Source organism: Henckelia pumila, chromosome 3, assembly GCF_033568475.1.
Source record: "Henckelia pumila isolate YLH828 chromosome 3, ASM3356847v2, whole genome shotgun sequence".
Lineage (NCBI taxonomy): Eukaryota > Viridiplantae > Streptophyta > Magnoliopsida > Lamiales > Gesneriaceae > Henckelia > Henckelia pumila.
In genome coordinates, this window is record NC_133122.1 from 65,632,665 (window position 1) to 65,650,832 (window position 18,168).

At 32.9% G+C, this 18,168-nt stretch overlaps 3 protein-coding genes across 3 annotated transcripts; 2 read left to right on the forward strand and 1 right to left on the reverse strand.

The window, feature by feature from the left end:
• The first annotated feature begins 587 nt into the window (after window positions 1-587).
• Window positions 588-7,469, forward strand: LOC140888923 (uncharacterized). Its single transcript, XM_073296622.1, has 11 exons — window positions 588-623; window positions 1,307-1,398; window positions 1,773-1,902; window positions 2,014-2,103; window positions 2,348-2,413; window positions 3,085-3,176; window positions 3,400-3,465; window positions 3,547-3,613; window positions 3,953-4,041; window positions 4,383-4,509; window positions 4,911-7,469. The coding sequence occupies exons 1-11, from the start codon at window positions 588-590 to the stop codon at window positions 4,953-4,955; spliced, it is 900 nt and encodes a 299-aa protein (XP_073152723.1). The 3' UTR covers window positions 4,956-7,469.
• A 1,058-nt stretch (window positions 7,470-8,527) lies between these two features.
• On the forward strand, window positions 8,528-11,332 carry LOC140893289 (LOB domain-containing protein 4-like). The gene is made up of 2 exons (XM_073302353.1): window positions 8,528-9,526; window positions 10,863-11,332. The coding sequence occupies exons 1-2, from the start codon at window positions 9,347-9,349 to the stop codon at window positions 11,157-11,159; spliced, it is 477 nt and encodes a 158-aa protein (XP_073158454.1). The 5' UTR covers window positions 8,528-9,346; the 3' UTR covers window positions 11,160-11,332.
• A 162-nt stretch (window positions 11,333-11,494) lies between these two features.
• On the reverse strand, window positions 11,495-14,058 carry LOC140893288 (uncharacterized). The gene is made up of 4 exons (XM_073302352.1): window positions 13,509-14,058; window positions 12,626-12,909; window positions 12,195-12,422; window positions 11,495-12,096 (listed from the first exon to the last, which is right to left on the reverse strand). The coding sequence occupies exons 1-4, from the start codon at window positions 13,954-13,956 to the stop codon at window positions 11,590-11,592; spliced, it is 1,467 nt and encodes a 488-aa protein (XP_073158453.1). The 5' UTR covers window positions 13,957-14,058; the 3' UTR covers window positions 11,495-11,589.
• Window positions 14,059-18,168: the final 4,110 nt, after the last annotated feature.

The following is an 18,168-nucleotide window of genomic DNA, read 5'->3' on the forward strand; positions in this document are numbered from 1 at the left end:
GAAAGAGGATGGAAGCAAAACAAGTGCTGGCATGTATCTACTTCTCAACAACTTGATGTCCATTCCGTTGGGAATGTTGCTAACGCAAGATTGAGGTTGCATCCTAAGGGCCTTGAACTAAAATTTAGAGTTGGCATAGACCAAGAAGCATGCATTTCGAAGAAACACAAAATGCCACAAATATTGGGCTAATTGCTCCGCAGAGCCCCCCTAGCATTGCGAAAAAGTCTAAAAGGCATACAGGTCCTCCCCTAATATTAATAGGCTAATGTATCATCCAATTTATAAAAATCAAGCACGTGTAATCCCATTCGTTAAAAAAATTCAAGCAATTTTATTTACCTCCATTTGGTAAGGGGTTTTATCCTTGAATTTTAAAAGCATGGGGTTTTTCAATTGCAATTAATATTACACAAGTGGTTTTCGTTTTTTGAATTTTTACAGGAGGTACTGATAAAATTTGTCCCCGCAAGTTTCTTGATACCTTATTTGCTAGTAACAAGTTTTTTGTAACTTGCCTCTCCACACTTCTTTTCTTACCGCGCAGATAGCCTGCACATCAATAAAAAGCAGTGAAGTTCATGTTTATGAACATTGGGTATGTATCCTCTGAACCGGTCGAGGTAAGCCTTGTTTCACCTTTCTTCAATGAAGTTCCTGCATTCTTAGTCTTAACTAAAAACCTACCTTACTTTTTATCCTGGGAATCTCATCGATGATGCACAAAGACTTGTCAAGTTAACACTTAACAAGCAGACCTAAAATTAAAAAAAAACTAATGAACGTGATGATATCGAAGGTTGAGCCACTTTATATGATATCCTCTGAATAGTGATGATAAAGAAAGGGAAACCATGGATTCAACTAAAAAAACAGCTAATCCGTTAGATCTCTTCTGGGCTGATAATGACAGACCTCATGCAATTCATTCGGTTCTGATTCCTCCTTGTTTTCTTTCGTAACTGGTATGATATACAAAGAAGCAGTTTTGTTGGTAAGCTTGTCGTATATGGGCAATCTATGATAGCATCCTTACCAAAATTTGCATTTTCATCGAAGTCTGATCCATTAGTCTTTTGATGAAATTTCTGATGAATGCATCAGTTGGACTGAGAGAAAATAACATGAATGAAAAGCTTGAATAGGCACCAATTACTCTTATGCCTGATACTTTTAAGACAAAGAACAAGCATTTAATTTGTTTGGAGGTGGTGTCGGTCTACTGAAATCGTAGATCAGTATTTTTTGTTGTAGCTGTTATAAGTTTGCATTTGTGTTTCATCTTTCTGTGTACTTTTATATGCAGGTGCTAAGAAAGAGGCCCAATATCACTGTTCATGGGATTAATGCTCATAAAGGTTTCTCAGACATAGCTTTTTCTTCTGATGACAACTCAAGGTTTAAAACTATAGGACTCTTGCTTTGAAATTTTTTAGTTTCTAAAGAGCGAGAGGCATCGTCTTCTCCATGATTTTCAATCCATGGTATATTGCAAGAGAAATTATATAAGTGTTTATGATGTTAGGGAAGCCAAGAATTCATTTAAAAAGATGGAAGAATAGGGACAAGTGATCTTTGGAGGATAGAAAGTAGGTTATTGAGGTAACATTGTTTTGATTAGACCGACCTCAGAGAAAAACGATAATTTAGAGCAAAAAATTTAAGGTGCTGTGCTTCGTGATGCTTACTTTCTTACTGTTATTTTATTTTAGTTATATGCTGACAAGTCTTTCATTTCTTGTGGGCTGCTTTGTGATAATATGCCTCAATAGGTTGCTTGCTTCTGATGCTAATGGATCAATTAATGTGTGGGATAGAAGAGCTAGCGATCTTCCCTGTTTGGAACTCTCAACCAATTCCTCTGGCTCACTTAACAGTATTAAGTTAAGTAGGGATAATGAGGTATGATTTTTATTGAAGTTGACTAATGAGGCAAAAAAAAAAAACCCTTTATTTCACCACTCACTTTCAATGACAGGCTATAGCCATCACTTTATTTTGTTGAGCCTGTAGATTATATTTGGAGCTAGCAAGCAGGGAATTATATATATGTGGGATCTCCGTGGAGGACGATCATCTACAGCTTTCAGTAATCATAAAGAGGTATGGGCATTTCTAGTTTATGCCACTGATTTGGCTCAGAGGACCTTTTATTCTAACATTGTTGGGCATAAAGTCTGCGTCATATAATCAAAAAGAAAAAAAAAAACAAACAAACAGCAAAGATAGAAAGACGTGTAAGATTGAGATTGTGCTGGATGAATAGCTCAAACCCATTATCTTAAGAAGAAATTTTTCTTGACTGATCGATAGCCAGTTAGCCATAACAGTAGCTTTGCTTATTTAGGGATATTGTTCTCCTCTTATTGCGGTGAAGTTATCACATGAGCTGGAGAAGATATGGTCCTTAAAGGTATGCAAGATAATCCACATCAGTTTTCTAATTCTATACTGCATCAATTGTTGTGCTGAAATTTTCTGACCCATTTTTCATCGTTTACGTAAAATATCTGGGCTGGTTTCATTGAATCCAACTGTTTTTTTTGGGAACCATTTCTGAAGAGGAAAATATTACTTTACTCAACTATATTGTTGTCTGCAAGATAATTTCTGTAGATACTATTTGTTTGTTGTCTCAATAATGCCTTGTGGAAGAATTTTATTTGGTATGTAGATGTTGGGACTACTGATTCACATGCTCCACTATGTTATCAATCAAATTCCGCTCAAGCACATGTTGGGTTATGTTATGAAGGGCAATTCAAGTTTCATTAGTCATATGTTAGTATGTTACTGTACTATTGCAACTTTAAAAGAGTTAGCAAGACCACCATTTTTTGTGCTATTCTTGTAAGGAATCTCACATCAGGCCTTTGTTTCCCCCCCCCCCCCCCCCCCCCCCCCTCTTAAGTTCAGAAAAATGCTTTCCATATTTTAAATTTACAATCTATCATAGTTCTCTAATGATTTGTATTCTTGAAATCATCAACTCCTTTTCTGCTCGATGACTTACCATTTGTTTGACCCTTTGATTCTTTTATGTGCATTGGCTGTATATGACTACATATTATCAATTATCTGCAGGCTCAATCAAATATTGTTTCAAAGGAAATACACTCAATTGATATTGATCCATCGTGCCCTTACCAATTGGCATTTCATCTTGATGATGGTTGGTATGTTTACAAGCAAATGCATGCTGTTTTTTTTTATGTTTTGGAATGGGCTTAAGTCTAGTGGCAGCTGTAATTAATTGCATTTGTTACCATGTGTCAAGAGCTGAATTTACCACCTGACAATCTTCAAATGCCATCCTACCTTATTTTCGGAATCTTCCATCCTATATATCTGGCTTGTCCAGTTTGGATTTTATGCTTATTTTGTTATTGTTTCTTCCAGGTCAGGTGTTCTAGACACTAACAAGCTTCAAGTGACACATATTCATTGTCCTCCACCTCCTTGGCTGTATGTACAAAATGAACTTGCTACTTTCTTTTGAATAAGGATCGCTGAATGTTGTTCCCTCTTGCTGATGTCAACTTACAGGGATGAATTCGATGGTTTGACCAATGTCTCATTCTTGAGAAGACCATGTTGGCTTCTAACAAACTCAGTAAGTCATTTAAGCAATCTATCTTAAGTTTGTTCGACTGCAGTATGACTTTGTATTGTTGATTTTCTAGAAAGGTTGTAATTCCATGGAGAAAAGGAAAAAGTGGAATAAAGTAAAATTTATAAAAATGTTTTGGACTTGTCTATCTATTGCATTTCTATGTTCTAGCTTATATCATGGTATGAAAATGCGAGCTGAGTTTTTCTCTGATTGATATATTCTCATCTCATCCAGGGAATTTAGTCTTATGATCTAGAGTGACTTCTACTAATGTTAGTGTGCAGTTGTATCTTGACTATGTTCTCATTTTTGCAACTTTTCTTCTTGACGTATTTGCAGATTTACATTGTGGGATCGTCGACCAGTAATGGCCTTTACCTTTTGGATTTCTATCCAGACAGTGTCTCTCCTTGTTATGTGGATTACAAGTAAGGGACTAACTACCACACACTTCAAATTTCAGCCGTTCTTTAGAATTACGGTATCAGTTGCTTGTTCAAGCAGTGTGTCTGATCACTTGATACATGAGGCTAATAAGCTCTCCATTTATTATGTAACGTATTAAACCGGCTAAAAATCCATTTCCAGATTTGATATTATTTATCCATTCATTTGATCCTTCTTCTCTTTCGAGAAAGATTTGTTGATGTTGTGTGGCTGGTAGGTGTGTGTTTCAGTGTGATTCCCCAGTTCTTTAGCTAGCAATGTAAAAACGAATAACAAATAACAGTTTTTGGGTTTGGGCTGCTAATTTGAAGTTTGTTGCTAGTTGTGATGATAAAAGCAATGATGGAACAAGTGGCCAGCGTATACAGAACAGATTTTTGTCACTCTCTGAAGGTATTACTGCATGTGCTTCTCATCCCTTGAATGGCACCATTGTGGCTGGAACTAAGGTACATTCCAACTTATTGATCCATATGCATGCTTTAACTTGGTTCATAATCAAATATTATAAATTCACATTGTCTTCATCTAGTTTTAAAACTCACATTGGAAGCAGATTTTATTCTACTTCAACCCAAATTTACAATTTATTTGATGGACATGATTGCGGTTGTGGGGACGATCCTCATTTTTGTATTTACCACATGTCGATATTGCGTACCAACATGCTACATCTGATGAATATACTGCATTTATTTTTAATTACAAGTTTATCGATTGGCAGATTCATCATATTGATGTTTGCATTTTCCCATAGTGCTTACCAGCAGATCTATAGAATAAATCTGCTTTGCCCGAAATATTTTCATTCATGATTGTTAATTCTAGTTTTTTTTTGTGGCTGTTTTAGCTCTCGTCATTGCTGGTTATTTCTGATTCAAAAGTGTCACACTGAGCAGCAGTTGGCCATCCATTCAGTAAAATAATAATCTGGACTTGAGGAAACTCCACGTCATCTTTGATTATGCAAAGAGATACATGAGGAATGCGCAAGATGTTGGGTGCTTTTTTGGTCTTCAGGTAAGGTAATTTACGTTTTTCTAGTTTTCTCAATGAATGTCATTTAAAAACGTGAGAGGGGACATTGATCTAATGTGTGAAGTGTATCTGAAGTGTGCATTGTAGTGATAGACTGACTACCTTTACCAAAACTGATTATTTGCCACCAAATCTGACTTTGGTATATATTGACATGAATTTTCTTTTCATCATGTGGAGAAGCGTGACATAAAAGATTAAACAAAACTTTCATTTTTATTTCCGGCTGTGAATTATTTAGGTCAAAAAGTCATTAATCACACTTAAAGAAGCCGTGGGTATTGAAATGATTATGAGGGAAAAAAACGTAGCTTCTTCCTTTTTTTAATTTTGGCTCCATTTTGCAAGTTATGCTTTCTCTTCTTTTTAGGGATCAAACACCTTCAGTCTCTGCTCTTTTTTAAACATCCATTAATTCTTTAATTAATGCACAGAACATGTAGGTCAAATCAACAAGCTTTATTCTCATTAATGATATTATACACGCCTCTATTTGGTTTTTCAAACTTTATATCTAAAAATCTTTGATATACTTCTCACTTTGTGTTTTTTCCCCTACAGTCCAAATTCTTTCATTAGATTTCACAGTCAAATTCTTGCATCACTTCAATCCTCCTTCATAAATGTCTATTTTTGTCCCAGGCATAATCTTTTTTCAGAATCATGGTGATAACAATGTTTTGAATGGTAGGCTATTTCTGAAAATGGTTGATGTTCCAATTCTTGTCCCCACACGATTTCACGGTGGCTTTTCTCATCTGTACCTAACAATTTGTTAATTATGGCCCATTTTCTAATTTTCTAAACTGTCTTTTTCCATTGTTTTCTACAAATTCGGAATTCTTTAATTATTTTTTCACTGTTAGTTCTCATAAGATCAACCCTTACTTACAAAAATGACTTTCTTTTCGGCCACCCGAGATCTAGAGATTTTGTTCTCAATCTCAGTGATAACAATGTATGATATGGTTTAAAATCATATCATATAATCATATTACATATATCATACTATATATATTGAAAGTCTGTGCATCTAGGCTCTAAGCACAGCGAGGGCCGGCATTAGATTCGTGGGTAATAAATCCAGAACTTCTACCGCGCAAAGTTCATATGTTTTTATCAAACTGGTATTTGATAAGCGGTTGAGTTCAACCCATCCTTAGGATATTGTCTCACGTGTATGTTCAATTTTTATTCTTACTTATATATAAGCGGGTCTGTGATCTTAGGACTTGGATACTTTAGGGTATTGATAAGCATGCACATACATGTTTTGGATATTAATTTCAGAAAATATTACTCGATCTATGGTATATACGTGAGAAATCAGTTAAATATTATTAATTAGGTAATCTTATTCATGTTATTAACTGCATAAAAAGAGACGGTAGTACGAATTATTTTGGTGACTAATGACATCAAACTCATGCTTTCGGTGGATTGAGACAACGGAATTGCCTGCGCAACCACCAAATTAAGTGCTTTGAATTTTTCTTTTAATGGCAATTGAATCGAGTCTCTTTTTGAAATTTTCGATATTAGAGATTGCATTTTTAAAAATACTGTCCGAGTCTCTCCTTTCTGTTTTCAGATGAAATATATACTTCACACATATATATATGTCATCCTTCGATGAATGTTTGGGGAAAAAAATTGCATTTAAATTATTAGATTTAAAGCAAGGTATGAACCCACTTTTACTTTTTTTTTTCTTTGGTTAGTTTTGTTGGTTGGTATGGTTAGGTGATTTGTGATGGAATCACATAGCATTACATTTCAAGATTTTAAATACACGGATAGATTAATCTATTTTTTTTTATTAAATTTTAAAAAATGAATGTTTGGAATTTTAATTATCTGATCATTTAGCTTTCGAATAAAATCTATTATCTTAACCTTTAATTTCCTTGAAGCAAAATCTTATCCTAATCTTTGTGATGTCAAACTCACGATTTTTTAAAGAAAAAGGCGAGGAAGACAAAGTTTAGGATTAGTGGACTTTAATAAATTGTGTGTGTCGTGACCAAGACCCAAAATTGGGAGTGACCCACATACAATTTTTAGCTATACATTAAAAAATCTTGTTTCGAATATTTTTTGTATATCTTTGAACAATGACATTGTTTTTAGAAATATTATTTAGAACGATGAATCAATCAAACTAAAGTTGATGAAGCACAAAGCTATTCCTAATTGTCACCTTCCCACAAAATTATTTAGAACGACTAAAGTTGTTTATTTATTTATTTTTAGTACATTGTCAATGGATTTGTCTGTCCTTTGAATCTAAAGAAATCAATTTTCGTGTTTTTTTAAATTCAAATATTTGGAAATTCCAATTTAATGCTTGTAATCCTTCAATCTCCGAAGCACAAAATTATATGGTAGACGAAAATTTGTGAAGATATATATATCTAGTGGCTACATATCAATTGAAGAAGAATAACTCAGTTTTGATTTTGGTAATTGAAATATTCATATATATATATATATTATATATATATATATATATATATATTGTTGCATATGAAAGCAAGCAACAATGACCCCCATGTCTTTTTTAAAATTTGGAGGAAAGAAATGATGAACAAGTTTGAGCATGCCAATGGATAAATGTGATTCTTTTAATCGGTGATGTTCGCTACTTCACATACAAATAACATTAAACCTACTTGGTAACTTAGGACAAGAAGGCCCCACGAAATGTAGAATTTGATGAAAACTCCAAATTATGCTGGACCAACTTTATGTTTTATATTTATCCTAGAAGACTAGATTATCGAACGACTTAATCAAAACAAACCTAGACAGATACATTCTTAATTGGTGTACATAGATTAATGGTCAAATACTCTTTCAAAAAGCTTGGGAAATGGTTTGGTTAAATTCAACCCAAATGCATCCACATTCAGTAAATCAAAAAGGGGCTAAAATTAGATCGAGCAACGACGAGAAATTAGATATTTTACACACTAGATACCCAACATAGTATCATCTATATAACCTTCATAATTTAATGTTATTATTCAATAACATATTTTGATCGTTCTCCCAACAAAAAAAAATTACGAAAAACATGAAATAGTGAAATACTGTGTCGCTGAGATCCTCTTTAATTAAATGCTCTAAAGCAAACAGTCATGAAGCGTTAAGGACAACATAACGGCTACAACTACCGGGGGAAAAGCCATGGCCCCCAAAAGCTCTTTTTATTTATCTGTTTATTTTAATCTTTTTTTTTTTTAAACCTTTAATTCAAGTGAAAATAGTTCATATTAACCATTAATTCAAATATTTGAATATGGAAAAAGAAATTACAAAAAAAAAAACTGAATTATTATAGTGGAACATGTGCATTAAAATTATTGCCTCATGACCTGTTGAAGATCAATTAATAGTCATTTTCATTCCTTGTTTAATGTTCGATGGATTTGATCCATTTTTGTTTTTCATGTGTCACACTCGAGTATGAGTATCCATTGAATATCGCCGATATGAAATCACGTCAGCCCAATCTTTTGATTTGATATAATATTATAAAATAAAACAACATAAGAATAAATTAATTAATACATGTTAGAAGTCATTATTCCATATCGTATTACGAATTTAGAACCATCGATAAAAAAAAATAATAAAATAATAAAAAAAACACACGCGACACCAATATATTTTACTGGGACAAAAAGTAACTACTAACACTACTTTTCCCCACCAAAATCCAAAGCTCCTTCTATGGTAGGGACCTGTATATCAAATATTTTACATAGCATGCATCTCTTTTTCGCAGCATATATAGTCACGAACACAAATTTTTTATTTTTTTTATTTATATATATATATCTTAATTTATTCATAAAACAAATAAATTGCTCACCCTTGATCAAATTCTTGAATCCCATGATATATTTTTTTTTTTTTCTATTTATATCACCCCAATTAGACCCTTCGTCTCTTACTCTCAATTATTCGATCCCAACCCTTTAAATTTCCTCCCTTAGCTTCCAATGATTCCCTCCACATTTTAGAGGACAAAGAATCATGGTGATCGAGTTGCATGTTGAAGTTGAAATTATGATCTAGTAGCCCACAAAGCAGACACCAAATTCAAGTGCCAAGTTCGTGAATTAAGTTTTTGTATAAAGATCAAGAAACCGGCCAGATGTGTACATGATACACATGTAAACATATATATAATCATAAGTAGAATATATATATAAGACACATATATAGTCTAATTAATTAACGATGAAAGAAAGTAGTGGTAGAAAGCAAGGGGCGACGTCTCCGTGCGCCGCGTGCAAGCTTCTTCGGCGGAGATGTACGCAGGATTGCGTGTTTTCGCCGTATTTTCCTGCCGACGAGCCCCACAAATTTGCTAGCGTTCACAAAGTGTTTGGTGCCAGCAATGTCAACAAAATGCTCCAGGTTGGTTTTTTGTTAATTTAATTCCCATAAATCGATATTTTTTTTCAAGTTTTATTGAAAATTATGTTTTTATAAGCAAATATATATGTTATATTCGTCGAGTGATACAGGTGGTTATTTTGGGATCATTTGGGTCCTTGTAAATTTTTGGTTTTTATTTATATTTCTATTAACTTTTATTATTCATGATATATTAATTTTAAAGAAAAGGCATAGTATTATGAATAATATTAAAATCTTTGTGAAATAAAACTGAATTGTCTAAATTCTCCGGATAATAAATATGGTGGAAGCAAAATTTTACTTTCAACAATTAATTTCCACGCAGCCACATTGCTTTCTTACAACTTTTTCTGATCATTTTAATTTTCTCATAAAATCAACCTTGATAGTGGCAACTAATTAGCAAATGCACTTAATTATAGGTTATTTTTTAAAAAGAATAATGAGTCCATATTTATTTTATGAGTAACATTAATTTTCAGGTAATTAATCATTTATTTTGATACATGCAATCCTTTTTCTGTAACCTTTTATTGAGGTACACATACATTTAATTTATTTTCACACTCCTTTTTCTATTTATGTACACTAATATAATTTTTGGTCAAAGAATGACAAATTGTGTGGATGGATGGACCACTTGAGATTACTTTTTCTTTTTTTTTTCTTCTTCTATCTTTTTCTAGAAAATGTGCTTACATGAATAAAGCAACAAATCCCTCCCTCATTCTAAAACCTTTTTGGTACATTTGCATATTTGATTGGTCTATTTAAGATTTTAAGTTGGTCTTCGTCAAATTTAAGTCTCAATATGCTAACTCTCAATGAAAAATGATAAAAAAAAAAAAAAAAAAAAATTGGAGATGGACATAGATGAGTAAGATTGAAATTTAATTTGATAATATAGATGATAAAAATGGTTATTGTGGTTTATAATATAAAACATATATATATATATATATATATATATATATTGAATCTAAAATTTCCGTGAATAAAAAAAAATTTATTTCCGAATTTTTTCATTTACTTTGTGACACAACAATTAAAATTTTATGGGCCAGCATCGTATAGAATTTTAAAATATTATTAATGAATGTTCATTAAAAAATTTCCGGAATGAGTGTCATGCATGAGAGAATAAGAGACGATCGAGTTTAACCAAAGTGTACTATTTTTCCACCATAAATATAAAATTTCTGTACATTAAAAAAAAATAAGTATTGAATCCCAAAACTTGAAATTTAGCTTTTGGGTGTTCACCCTACTCTTAGAAATGAAATATAAAATAATCTGTGGGATCCAAGATGAGGAAAAAAACTGGAATTTGCAGGAGCTTCCGGAGCATCAGAGAGGCGACGCCGTGAGTTCCATGGTATACGAAGCGAACGCAAGGGTGAGAGACCCTGTCTACGGGTGCGTGGGCGCCATATCTTCTCTGCAGCAGCAGATTGATGTGCTGCAGACTCAGCTAGCATTCGCGCAGGCGGAGGTGGTTCACATGCGCTTGCGTCAATTGGAGAACGCGTCTCCCTCGTCAAGGGACTCGCAATCCCACAAGGCCAAGTCCCATTTTAACATGGACATGGTCGTGGATCAAGATACTATGGACACTTCCCTTTGGCATTGATATATATAACATATATATATTCACACACACACTATAGTGCATGGTACTATTATATGTCTGCTTATTTTCTTCTTTCCGGGTTTTTTTTGTATAATATAGAATATATCTTGCGCTAGAGATGATGATGGTGATGGTGATCACTATCTTTAACTATATTCTGTAAATTCTGGGACATGATTATTTAGTCGAATATAACTATGTATGCTTGTGATCAAGATGTGTCTATATATACATATATTGTGTTTTAGCTAGTTTCTTCATAGATGATGTTTTTTTCATGTGTAAAGTTCATTATCATCATATGGAATTAAAGTTGTCACAATGAATAAGAATGATACAAGAAAACACAACCAGCACTCTCATATATGCGCATGGATCAAGATGAATCAGAATGATATAATACAGAGGCCAAACCAACAAAAGATTTTTGTCAGACCCAATTATCCGTAAGGGTAAATTCATGTGACCTGAATGAAAACTCTCCTGCAGTGTCCCTTTCCCGCAGTAGATCCGACCCTTCAATGGCTACGCTATCTTCTAAATCGTCGTCTTCTGTTAACGATGGGAGAAACGGAGGATGTGGCAAATTAACCTTGGCTGGTGCGGTAGGCGGGCACGTGGACATGGCTCGGGCCCTGATACTACCCACATTTGAAACATTTGCATTTCTGTCCCATAAGAAAACGTGCATCAGAATCGGCAACCGTGTGTGCCGGTGTAGAGAGAGCTTCTGGCTCAGTGAAACGGTGTCGAAACAGCGAATTGCCCCTGTTGTTGAAACCATCCATGGGAGGACTTTCTGGTTTGATATTCTGGATACGATCAAGAGGCGGGATGGGGAGGAACTGTTAGCCTGTTTGTAAAGATGGCAAAGCCCAGACCGAGCTGCCGGGACATCGTCTTCTCCTTCGGTTACTGTTGATATGTAAATGAATCCCTGTTGAGATGCAAAAAGTGGCCGAGTCAAGTTAAAATTCTGCGAGCTTTCTTACAAAAATGTAGAGAAGTTTCAGGGTTATATTTTCAAGAAAGTACCTCCTCTGTTCTGCTGATGGCGAAACCAAGTTTTGCATCTGCTTCCCCGATTCTTATCTCGATTGGGATCTCCCCTACGAGAGGGGAGAACCACATACGAACCGCTCTTACCACACCTATATCCACACCATGGTAATCCTCGAAACCGTACAGACTTGTGTTTGCAAGATTTGATAAATCCGAGAGCGAGCCTGCGTTCACAGTTGCAGAGGCAGTTTCACCAGATACCTAAACAAGAATTGAAACCAAATTCTTTACATCATAATCCCAGACAGTTATTGTAATACTCCATTCTATCAAAATTCTATGAAATGTGACCACAAGAAGACTATACTATGCAATTGATTCTTGTGATAGCTTGAGTTAAACATTTTCATCAAGTAGACAAGTCCTGCAATCACGCTTGTAAGCATGAGCTGTGAGTCTAGTACCTTGGTGAGGAGGGATTCAGTCTGGATGTTCATGAAGACAATGGGAGCACCGGAGGCTTGGGACGCGTTGATCCAGGCGTGAGCTCGTGCTAGAGTGTCCTCTAAATCGTTGTAACGAGAATTTACTATATCTGAGGCTTTGGGGAGGAATAGGATGGAGTAGAAGCTGCTTGAATAAGGAATCGACAGCATGTCGCGCATCCTCCTGTCCCATGGATATGAGACGTATCCGTCTTGAAGGGGCGTTTCTTGGAGGGCACTCACCATTCTCGCCATTCTTGAAGCTGCACGACATTGATGTTACTTAGTTCAGAAAATATAATCCAAAATCATCCCAAATTAAAGCACGAGCACGCGGGAGTCAAAATCAGGTGACTGACTCCACAATCCAACTTCTTGTCCAGCATTACTTGGCCAATATTAGTCCTTGCTTACTGACTTTTCCCACTCGTTTCAAGGACCATATATAGAATATGCACAAAATACATTTTCATTAAAATTTTGTTTAGTTCATGAGCACCACTATTCTGACCATGGAATGACGACAATGAAACTAGAGCCGAATTGTTTGCCCCAATCAACCCATTTTTATATATGATGGTGTAATAACGCCAAATGACATTAAAAAAAACAAAAATAAAAGTTAGAAAATTATCCTTTATTATTAATTTTTATTTTCAACCAAAGAGAGAATAGAATGTAACTAAATTGACACTTTGGAACATTCCAAAGTAAAATGAGATACGTGACTTAAAAAAAAAAAAATACCACCAAACATAACAAGTCGAAAAACGTTTTCTAAAATCGCACGTCGTGGATCACATTTCATAGAAATTAATCTGCTTAAAAAATAATCCAATCGAAAAGTCAACCTGAATATTACCTTGCAATTCGAAGCAGTCGCTCTCTTTCCGATCAAGGAATCCGACGGCGTAATTCGGGTCGTCGATGGCCCGCAACACGTACTGTCTCCTCCCCACGAACTGATCTCCGGGCACAATACACGCCTGCAGCTCGGCGTACTCGTCGGCGCCGCGGCGGACACGGACGTGGATCGAAGTCTCCTTCTGCCTGAAAGAGTTGTGAAGGATTTTTTGCACCTCGGATTTCCCCTTCTTGAACGGCGAGCTGATGATCATGTTGCCGATTCTCAGCTCCTCCACTATGTCGCCGGTCTGAAGCATGTCCCCGGTCCACTCGTCGGCTTTGGAGCTTCCTTTCAAGCACTCGATGGAAAGAACCACCGTGGAAGACCCTTTGGCCGGAGAGGAATTGGTGGAGGAGAACTGGGAACTGTCCGATGAAGAAGAGGAATACGGTGATGGATCCATGTGAGAGGTTTCAGTTACAGTACTACTTGTGTTTTTGTATGGAAATGAGCATTTAGTTTTCCTTTTCTTTTTTCTTTTTTTTTGCAGAGAGATTGGGATCTTTGTTTCGAATGGGAATCTGCGTTTGCAGAAGAAAAACTTTTGATAATTGGGAAGGGAATTGTGTTGTTGTATTAATGCTTTTGTAGAGATAATAATTATCATTAATATAATAATATATATTTTATAGAAATTAGAGATGCTTGTAAAAGTCAAAGATCCAGAAGGAAGTTGAATTGCGTGTGCCTGTGTTCAAACAACACACACTGCAATTTCATTGGTGCTTTTTCTTGGAAATTTAGATATAAAAAAAATATTTATTTGGCTTCATTTCGTTTTTTTTAAATAATATTTCCAATTTTATATGAAAGGTCAACCATCGAGTCTTTACGATTTCAAGCCCGACGGATGACAATTTCGACGACATGATATAAAAACACGACTACTTTATATACATTAATTTTATGGAAAGGAATTTTACATATATCGATCTCTTCATAATTTTTAAGGTTTAAGACATAGATCCCGCAACTTTAAAGAGTAGTTTCGTGATATTTATAGACATATATTTGATTGAGAGATAGACGCTCGTACTTTATAATTAATCTGATTTCAAGCTTTAAATTTTGGTTTTTAAACAAAAAAACAAAGAATCAAAGGATGTACGGTTGATTAAGACCAAAATGATATAGTGAAGGTATCTAATATGTTTTAATACTAAAAAAAAAAATTCTTATAGGACTTTAATAGGATACAATTACCAAAGTATCAAACTTAGTTCACAAAAGATAGATTTTTTCGCTCGGAAAAAAACAATAGTGAACCAAAATAAATATTTGAAGGTGACTTAAGCCTTCGTTTGAACCCAACAACAATGAATCTTGAAAAGTTTTTTATTTCTTTGCAATTTTAGAAAGAAAGAAAAAAAAGTGCGTAAATGAGCCTCCGTTGATTTGCTTATTATTTTAACCTGTGCATCATTTCAATTGTATTTAATTTTAAGCATGTTTTGATGGGACTTTAATTAAATAACTTGTGAGACAAGTAAAACTCAAAGAAAAATTTGATTTAATGCTTGAATTTGATCAACCATGTCGCCAACTTTTCAAGACTTGTATATATACATCAAATTATTCTCTCAAATTTCTAAGGAATATAATGGACATTAATTGCACTTAAATTATGGTGAAAGCTCTTGCTGGAGGAGCAGCCCGGCAGTAAATTAATATCGAGACGTATCAACAACAAAATTTGTATTTTATGTATAATTACTATGTTAATTATGACTAATATTGATTAATGAGTAATCAATATGTATAATATTCATATACAGTAATGTTTATACATAAATTAAGAATATATATATTAGTACTTCAAGAATATTAATAAATAAATAAAACCTTGAAATCCATCCCTTTAATATATTCATATTCATATATGCGTGGGTATCACATGGCTCGAATTGAATTTGGATCGTGGTAGATGAATGACGTATTGTAATTAATTATATATGTAATAAGATTCTTGAGGGCCATATATATAGTTTGAAAAGAAAAGAAAATTTGTTTTCATTTTCAACTTTAATTTTAAGTATCTAAATAGATTTCATATGTGAATATGATCGAAAAATATCTTAGAAACGGTAATGATTTAGACATGAATCAATTTGTCACCTTCAATATTGGTCAATGATCAAACAATGTTGGTGATCATTACCTTAGTTGATAATGTTTGACTCTTAATTAATCAGGGGAAATTATACAAACCTCCAAAACCTTATTTTCATCGGAGGTGAGATTTTTAATTCAGATATAACATATTCTTTTAATCGGATCAGTACTCATATATCGTTACGACTCCATGGAAAGTTCTTAAAATATACAAAATGGGTCGGGGATTGTCCTAACAATGGAGTTTTATAGGTAGCTAAACATATGTAAGCTTTATCCTTTGAATTTATTAAGAAGAAAATTTTCGCATAAAAACGAAAAGTTCTTCTTTTTTTTTTTTTTTTTCTTTTTTTCCCTTTTTATTTTTCCCTCGTAAATGTGTGTGTTGATTTCTTTAATGCTCTTCAACAAACAATGTACGTCCCGGTTTTAGATATAAATTTCCATGAAAAGTTTACGAACTTATATTTTCTTTTAAATATTTAATTTTACTAGAAAAATGTACGTGTGTTGCATGTAATTATAATTTTATTCGATTGAGACTGAAGTTATCGAATTTCAAATGTTTATGTTTGTTTATGTTTATTAAAATCACGTGTTATACTTTTTACTGACAAGTTTAAAATTCAGTCACTATGATTCAATATCCAATTAGCAGGTGAAGAGAGAATATTACGTCTTTAATTTTTTTTTTTGTGATATTTGTCGGTTCTTGATCAACGTTTTTTTTGTAGAGATATTATATGTTTATACCTTGAGTTTAATTTATTTTTTAACCGACAACTTTAAAGCAATAACATATATTGTATATTTATTAAAAAACGTAATATATATATATAGTTCTTTTATGGTGCCCAACAACTATGCCCAACGTGTACAATAGGTGAGTTGACCAGCACAATTGGTGAGTTGACTTATACATGGTGGGCACGAAGTTGAGCATAGTTGTTGGGCACCATAAAAGAACTCATGTATATATATATATATATATATATATATATATTTGTTACAAACTGTAGAATCAAGTGATGTCTGTTATTAAAAGATGTAGTTGATGGTAACAGTACAAACAAACACATGTTTCAATTGTTCAATCCAGGAGAAGGACAATTATTGCCCCCAAACAATCACCTTATCCATTATTGTGCTTTCAATCAATGTGAATCGAAATCATGACATTGACTCCGATATTAATTGTATGACCGAACGCTTCTCGCTTTAAAAAAATTTATAATTGATGGCAACAATACGACTCATGAATTAATATTTTAAACAATACGTACAAAATCTCAAGCGTCATGAATAATTTATGTTAAATGATAATTTTACTTATATTGATTTTAAGAAAAAAAAATAGTAATTTGTTTTAGAGAAATGATTTTTTGATTCATTCACTTGTCCAAATTTGAGTTTTAGTACATTGAGTTGTCAAATTTGGTTTTGATGCACTAACATTTAATTTTTTACTATTTTTAGTCCAATTGTTGACGTGATATTTGATAATTCAACAATTTTCGATCTCAACATTTTTACGTCATGTCAGTAGTTTTTTTTATTACAAATCATTATTTTACAGTGTCACGTTACCAATTAGATAATTAATTGCTGAGAATTAAAATTTAGCGTACCAAAAACAAACTTTAAAAACTTAGTGGACCAGATCCTAAAAGTAAATAAGTTAGTGAACAAAAAAAAACTATTTTTCCTTTATTTAAAAGTTTTATTTGGAAATAAATGTTGATCTTCTATTAATAAAGTAAATATAAATAATGTATTTTTTTCTCTTATAAACCATGATAATCATAAACAATTATTGTAGCTTGACTTGTTTTGATTCTCAATCATCTTGGTCATACATAATAACATATTCAAAATTTTTTACGTATATTTTTTCCAGTTTATTGAATAAATTTGTTTGTTTGATTTCGATAATCAAATTTAAATATAAATTAGATAATAATATAGTATAAAAAATAATCGATATTCTAACAAAAAATATAGAAATAAAAATAATATTTTTATAATATAAACTCTGTGTGTTATAGTATATACAAATATATACAAAGAGTATTTAATTCAATTATACAAATAATTATTTAATTAATGATATATATATATATACATATTTTTCATAAGTTCATCAAACTCTTGTTTTAAAAAATCTAACATATTAATATGTGGTAAATATCTTTTTTCAAAAATCAAATTCATATAATTTGCAACAATCAATCCAAACTTTTCTTTATACTTTTATTTGTTCAAATCTTGTAAAATTTTGTTCAAAAAACTCTTAGAAAATTAATTTTAGTGGAACTGGTGACATTATTTTAAATTATCTTTTTTTCTTCCTATTCGAGATTATAAGTATATAAATAAATTTTTTTAATTTTTTTATTGTTATCGCTAATAACATAGTTTCTAGTCTAGATATATTATATTAATATTTCTTGAACCTTTAATCAAGTATATGAAGAGAATAATTTTATGTCGTCTAATCTCATTA